Genomic DNA, 8,291 nt, shown 5'->3' on the forward strand with positions numbered 1-8,291 from the left:
CGTTTTTGAGTTTTTCAACCAAATCTACCGAATTACATATATATGATTTTTGAGAGTAAAGCAAAGGTTTAAAGGCTGTACATAACCATTTCCCAATATTGGATGTGGGGGCTTTCGTACAAGCTACTATGGGCCTTAAAGGAAAGCCTTGCTTATGTAATTTTGGTAGACCATAAAATTGGTAGACCATTATGTAATGATTAATCTTAATCAGACTTAAGATTAATAATAATATTTCCTTAAATAGGGACTTGGGGGAATATACACTAAATGCTCTATACACAAATTTAATTAAAAATGATCTTACAAAATATTTTAAAAAACCGATAGACATTAACACAGAACCAGTTACAAAAAGACCTTTGAGGTTAGCTGCCAAAAAGGCTGGATTAGCAATAAGAACATGTTTTTAATTTATTTTCTTTCATTTCATTGAATCGTCTTGTTTTACCTTACTTTTTATCAGTCCTGGTTGAACTTCGCTGAAGTAATGATGCTAGGATTGTTTTGAAAGAATTTCCACTTTTTTGGTTTTATTGGTCGCATGTTGTTGTGAGTCTTTTTTGTTTTATATATTTTTTTATTTCTGAGGAAGGCCCATGGAAATATGGACGAAATATACATTAAAATTATATACACTTTATTACAAAAATATTTCCCTTTTTTTATTAGTACTTTTGTTGTTTGTGATGGAAAGGCAGTGTGGTCTTCGTCGCAATAGGCCTACTATATGTAAACATTGGGTAAAGTTCATAATTTTCAGCCCTTCCCCCGGGGACTTTAGGGGATTAAGTCATCCTCAAAGACATAGTTATTATATTTTTCGACCATGCTGAACAAAATGGCTATCTCAAAATTTTGATCGGGTGACTTTGGGGAAAAATGAGCGTCGGAGAGGGCCTAGTTGCCCTCCATTTTTTGGTCACTTAAAAAGAACACTAGAACTTTTAATTTCCGTTTGAATGAGCCCTCCCACGATATTCTAGGACCACTTGGTTGATACGATCACCCCTGGAGAAAAAAACAAACAAACAAAAAACAAATAAACACGCATCCGTGATCTTTCTTCTGGCAAAAAATATAACATTCCACATTTTTGCAAATAGGAGCTTGAAACCTCTACAATAGGGTTCTCTGATACGCTGAATCTGATGGTGTGATTTTCATTAAGGTTATATAGTTTTTAGGGGGTTTCCCCCTTTTTTTCAAAAATCAGGCAAATTTTCTCAGGCGCGTAACTTTTGATGGGTTGGACTAAACTTGATGAAACTTATATATTTAAAATCAGGATTAAAATCTGAATCTTTTTATGTATCTATTGGTATCCAAATTCCGTTTTTTAGAGTTTCGGTTACTATTGAGCCGGGTCGCTCCTTACTACAGTTCGTTACCATGAACTGTTTGATTAAGGAGGTGAGAAAAAAAGAAAAAAAAGAATTGCAAAAGGAAAATAAATTATGGACAAATGGAATCAAAAATCGATATGGATAAAAACTCTCAGTAGACACAACAAGCATTCTATCTTAGCAAGTTGTGAAAGCTGGGAGCTGAGTAGGAGAGTGAAAGATATATTGATATCGCATAGTTAAGCACCATCTATTACAATGTTGGCCAATGCGTTCTCTTATGGGGAGGGGAATACCTAAGCCCCCCATAAAGTTTTACGCCCAAGTTTTCAAACTTATATGAGAGTTGGTTCTGTAGAATTGAATGAATATTCTAATGATTATGAATTAACCTCTGACCTCACATCCTTAGAAAAGATACATCTATATACATATAACTAAGTCATTACTAGAAAGAGGAATGCCTTACTTATGGAATGATGCTCTTGGTTCCCGTGATCTACCAACAGATTTAGAAAGCCAAGTACTATTTATCTTTGAGGGTTAAGATATTCATATCGGCAAGGGTTGGTTTTAAATTCTATAACATTGAATTATTATTATCAGACTAAACCTAGTTTTGGAGAGTAAATTTATTTTAAATTTAATTTTCCGGCTATGAATTTATGTCGATGGATTCAGCTTAGAACGAATTGCCTTCCAATCCAGAGCAGGCAAAAAGTGTTAGACAAAAAAGATAGTTGATCCTGAAGGGCGGTTTGTGTGTCCTCTTTGTAAAGATGAGGACGAAGATTTGGACCATTTTCTCCGGAAGTGCCTGGTACTCTCTGATTTAAGGGAAACATACTTACATGGGATTGTTTTTCTGCTTCCTGGTATTTTACAAAGTAGTAATCGAACCACAATATTTCGTATTGGTGTGTACACATATAAAAGCTTAGAAAGAAGGAAAATTTTATACAACTAATTATTATTTATTATTAGGATTTACAATTATTTTCTCGCTAAATTAATTAATTGTTAAGTTATTCCTAATAAGTTATTTCTTTATAAGTTATTCAAGCTATTCACTAAATTAGGTAAAAATTAAGAAATTTTTCCCTATGTATCATGTTTCTGTGTGCTTTGTAATTTGTTCTGTTGGTGATTTCTTTATTTTCCATAAATTTTTTGTGTGTATATGGCTCTTGGGGTTTTTAAATGCACATTCTATCTGTCTATCTATCTATCCATATATATATATATATATATATATATATATATATATATATATATATATATATATATATATATATATATATATATATATATATATATATATATATATATATATATATATATATATATATATATATATATATATATATATATATATATATATATATATATATATATATATATATATATATATATATATATATATATATATATATATATATATATATATATATATATATATATATATATATATATATATATATATATATATATATATATATATATATATATATATATATATATATATATATATATATATATATATATATATATATATATATATATATATATATATATATATATATATATATATATATATATATATATATATGCGTTTGGTGTGGGTGCTGAGGGTCAAAAGCTTCTCTATTATTGCGGAGATAATATCTATACTATGCTTCGAATAGCGAGATAATAGACAATATTCTCTATCTATAATTTAATTAGAAAAGCAAATACACTAGATGAGACATTTCTCCCGAAGCGACTGCGAATGATAAACTTTAGCATAAAGAGTGGGTTTGAGGGGGTGGTATCCTTCCTCATATTTAGGGTGACCCTGGTAAGGTAGTAAAACTAACAGAAATGAAAAAAGTGCTTTTTTCAAATTAAAGTAAAGAGTGACATAAAAATTAAGTTTGACTTTTTCTCTCGAACCCTTTATACCGTAAAAAAAAATTGGATTTCCAACAAAATTTCTGATTTCTAAATAATCCCAATTGCCCTTGTACTGAAGCAGTTGTTCCAATAAGAACAAATGCTTAAATACAAGGGCAATTGGAAAAAGACAAAAGTATTTTTCAAAATACCTCAAGAAAAAGAGAGAATTTCGCTGCGCAATTGCTTTAAACAACTGTTTTAAAGGATAATCATTAAATAAAACACTCGCAAATACCCGTTAACTGAATTTTGGGCTGCTACTCGCACCCACAAGGGACTTCACGGGGTAGAGTCTTCATTTCTCCTTTCTATGATCGCTAACATTTACAAAACTATAAAATTTTGTGATATTTGGGAAAAAAATACAATACTCTCCTCGAAACATAGTTTTTGTCAACCCCCACAAACCCCATGATTTCTTTTTTTTTGGGGGGGGGGGGAGTGCACCCCTCAAAAATAAAATTACTGGGGGAGTCTTCGTCAGGGCCGTTCATAAAATTGGTGGCACCCGAGGCAAAATTAATTACAGTTTGCCCTCCCGACTCAAAAACATAAATAACAAAAAGCCCCATCTGCGATGTCTCTCATCCGCTCCTTCTCCCCCTTTGAACGACCCTGGTCCTTGTGTACGAAATCTTTATGACACCACGGAGTTATAAGATGTTCTGTGGACAGACAGGGATACTAATGCCCAAGATAATTTATAAATTATCATCAGTCTTATTAATTTATATAGCAATTTTTTTTAATAAAACAATTCCATTTGTGTTGGGGCAAACGAATCATTGGGGAATCGGATGACTTTAGTGTCTGTAAACCATCTGTCAGAAGACACATTACCTGCTGAATCAACATACACAACCAAGTACAACATAGACAGAAAGTCAAGGCCGTACCCAGGATTTTTTTTTCGGCGGGGGTTTTACTAAAAAAAGTTCGGGGGGGTGGGTACACAAAAAACCTAAAAAAACTCATACAAATTTATTTATATCCATTTTTTTACGTTTTTACGAGTCACACAAATATTTTTTTTTGGGGGGGGGGGGGGGTCAAACCCTCCTAACCCCCCTTCTGGGTACGGCCTTGCAGAAAGTGGTTATATAAAGTTTCTCTACAACTGGGAGGCAGGTGACCCGACGAGAAATATAGGTCTGCAGATGCATCAAGGAGGATAGCAAGGAGGGGAATTCTAATTTCACCCCAAGCCATGATTGCAAGTAATTTGAAGGTAAATACGAACAAAACTTTTCCCTGTTTCGGTTTTAATCTTGTTGGGATATATGTACTTCTGTTTGTGTCATCTCTACTGAAGCGTTTTTTTTGCGTTCTGCGGCCTAAAAAGCTTTCTAATTAGAAGCAAATATTCTTTATTCTATTAACTGTGCTTTTTAAAAAGCCTATATAAAGTGGAATATTTTTCTTTCTAAAATGGAAACGGGGGAAATTATTCCAGAAGGGAATTGAAACGCAAAACTTCCCGTTCTTTCACTGGAAATATCTATTCCCAAAATTATTATCTATAGTACATGCTACTGTAAAACATGGAAAATAGAGTTTATCTTATTATTTTGGTATCAATTACTAAATTAGAATTAATTATTGAATTGTGTTTAGTTACGAAAATAGGTTTAGTATTGATTACCAAATTTAGTATAGTATATTACATGTTCTTTGGTAGTATTTGTTGAGATAATCAGTTAATAAGCGCAAAATTATTGGAGCCAACTTTTGCTACTTACCTAAAAATAACATAAAAGTTGTATCCTACAATTGTCCTATCTTCTTCACCAAGTTTGACAGTGTATACAACTATTACTAAGGATCGTTTGAACTCAAGTCTACAAACACTAAAAATCAGGCAGTTACAGTCATATCCCGCCCATTTAATATAAGCTCCACCTCCACTTCAAATTAAATTAGAAGCACCGCCTCTTATTAACATAAGTGAAACATTTGAAAGCAAATAATCAAGTAGAAACCATAATAGATTGTAGAAAAGAGGGTGAGAGAATATTTTCAAAGTTTTGATTAGATGTAGCTCTAACTGCAGGATAGAAGTAAACAAAAGTTGATGTATTGTTGGCAAAATGTTTTCACTATCAAGGGTTGTTGAGCAAAAGGGATTGGGGGGATAATACTTGAACCAGACATTGTACGAAAGTGGTTTCCTTTCTGATATATTGTTGTAATATTTATTTTAAAAGCCAGCTGTATGAGATAAGAGGTAGCAGAAATGTGAATTGTCAGCGGGTGAGTTTTCAGCCGAACGATATTTAAATACGCTTGGAATTTCCTCCCATACTGGACTATTTAATGATGTTATTTCACCAGAGATGTTGGTGAAACCCGTATTGGCTGGAGAGTCTTACTTGTTGCTTAAAAGACCTTTTCTTACTAGTTTTTACGAAAACTGCTGGAAGGCAGTGGTTACATTTTGTCCCCATTAAATGGTGATCATGTTTGGATTGATCATCAGGTTTGCCAGGCACCTACGAAGGAATTAGTTTCAGGGGAATCAGTTCATTAATAAAAAAGGGTACTTATGAGTTATAGCGACCACACCAAAGAACTGAAGTTAATCCTTATGAAATCTGCCAAAATATGATCAAAATATGATGAAAGTATAATGCCCAGTACGCTTATATTAAATACCTAACCCCCTTTATATCTTATATATTTAACTAAAATATACCTGCAAAGTAGTTTCTCTCGCTCAGGCTGAGCTGATTCTCTCCGAGCGGACACAGAAAATCGGTTTCATTACAGATCAAGAACAAAGTGTAATCGCTATAACATGTAAGTACCGGTTGCATTTTGTCCCTATTAAATGGTGACCATGTTTGGCTAGGTAACCACACTCACATGGCACGTACAAAAAAATGATTTCAGCCACAGCCAATTAACAGAAAAAATTATTGGATGTTTTGAATAAGAAATACACAGAAACTTAGGAAAATTTAAAATTTTCGGGGAATGTTTGGGCCCTAAGCCACCCTCCCTCCCCCAGCCTACGTTCCTGATACCCACCATTTAAAGTTTTGATACCTTGTTGACTAACTGAGTCAGATGGTCAGATGGGAGTGTTTAGTGCAATTAGGCAGAGGGCAGGGGCAACTACAACAAGGCGTGGACAACTTTTCGGGTTTGTTGCTAAGGCAGCCCTTTTGCCATTTTTTTTTTTTTTTTTTTTTTTTTTTTTTTTTTTTTTTAAATGAAAACAACGGGCTGTCTTAAAGTTTTGGTTAAATGTTTTAAATCAGACTGGTTGTCCTCCAATCCCTTTTGACGCTTATTATAGGCAGTGGAATTTCCAATTTCCTATTCCAATGAGCCATTTCCGTTCTTGGGAATTGTGGTTATCTAAACATATTGTCTTTCACACAAACAGTTCTACTTAATACCCTTAGTCGTTCAGAAGTTGTAGATACGCAAATTTGACACCCAGAATTTAGGCAGTCTCATTTGGTTTATTTGAAGTAACCTTAAGCAGTTACTGAAAGTTTAAACTTAATACCCTCGGCTATTCCCCCTCTACGTTCTCTGGAAGTTCTTGCTTAATAACCTTACCCGTTTCTGACATATTACAGATACGCATTTTTTACAACCTGGATGCATATATTGTCTTGGTTAAGACACTAGGCTATCTTATTAAGTTTGATCGAATTTTATTGATCCACGCCTTTATATTTGTTTATAAAATAACTTATTTATTCGCCTTGGCTATTTTGTTGATAAACAGTAGATTCTCATCTCGTTTGATATAGCTAGTTATTTTGACTATAGGCCTACATGAATAATTATTTTGGTTTTCTATGTTTTTTTTATCCATAAACCTACTGCAATGTCGTACACTTCTAAATGTCAACATCTAACAATGAACAGTCTTGAATCTAAATAATTTGCTCCCAAACACTCTCATGAAACTCTCAGAAAAAGCAAAATAAGCAGAAAAAGAAAAAAAAGCTAAAAGAAATTTCAAAAAAGCAAATATACTGTGTTTATTACTGAGAAGTTCAGGCAATAACAAAATAAAACATTTTAGAGAAGCTTAATATCTTCTTATTGATTATATTGTCTGTGTTTATTGGGAGTAACAATTGTGAATTTGTAGATTTTGTTTAAGTTTCAACTATTTTTTCACCTGTTTTCAGTTTTTCTTTATCACTTCGTTCCGCTTTTTTAGTTTCTAGCTGCTTCGTCTTTAGTTTTTAGTGCTTCTGAGTTCTGATCTTGTTTCTTGGTTTTCATCAGTTCCAAAGAAACCTTGTCACTTTCCTCTTTTGTTGTCTTATCAATGGGGTTAGACGGTCTACGGAAAAAAGAGAGAAAGAGTAACAGGTCTATCAGATAGACAGTCTCTTTACTAGAGTTTTGTTTTTCTTTTTAGATATTATAGATTTTTTCTAACGACACAGAAAAAAAAGGTTACTCATGCCCCCGTCTTATCCTCTGTAATATCCCCCAGTGCAGGCACATACCCAGGTGTTTTTATAGGGGGAGGAGGGCATTCCGACCCCTAAATTCCCCCTTCTAAATTATTAGAAATACCTTTTCTACGAATTTTTACTGAAAAATGCATTTTCTTTAGTATTTTCAATGAAAAAATTGCAAAAACAGCAAAATTTCCCCACTAGGTTTTGAAAAATACATTTTACCCCCTCTCCCTACATTTTAGTGGATTAATACCACTGAGGAGAGCAGGAGGGGTAAGAATTAGAAGAATTTGGGGGGGCGATAATCAAACAAGTTTTACTGGAAAATTCATATATGATGTGCTTAGAAATTTAAGAGAATTTAGGATTTCAAGGGGGAGTCCTGGGTCAAGCTTGGTACGTCCCTGTTGAAGGGTACTTTTTTATTTCTGGTAAAAAAAAACTTTGGTAGCAAGTTCCGCAAACGTGGTCATGTGTGGATGAAAATTCGGGGCTGAAAAGCTTATAATTCAAATTTAAAAGTAGTTTCTACCATATTTTAGAATTGTAAGCAATAATTTTCTTAAATATTGTT

General features: G+C 33.1%; 1 protein-coding gene across 1 annotated transcript in view; it reads right to left on the reverse strand.

The window, feature by feature from the left end:
* fd102C (forkhead domain 102C) overlaps positions 1 to 8,291 on the reverse strand; it is a 73,931-nt gene that overhangs the window by 11,593 nt on the left and 54,047 nt on the right. Inside the window, exon 2 of the mRNA XM_089107662.1 lies at positions 5,024 to 5,188. Coding sequence (XP_088963788.1) covers positions 5,024 to 5,188 — 165 coding nt within the window. The remainder of the gene's footprint in view (positions 1 to 5,023; positions 5,189 to 8,291) is intronic.

The sequence above is a fragment of the Artemia sp. Qi Xiang Cuo genome, unplaced genomic scaffold (genome assembly GCF_049724085.1).
Source record: "Artemia sp. Qi Xiang Cuo unplaced genomic scaffold, ASM4972408v1 HiC_scaffold_3083, whole genome shotgun sequence".
NCBI lineage: Eukaryota > Metazoa > Arthropoda > Branchiopoda > Anostraca > Artemiidae > Artemia > Artemia sp. Qi Xiang Cuo.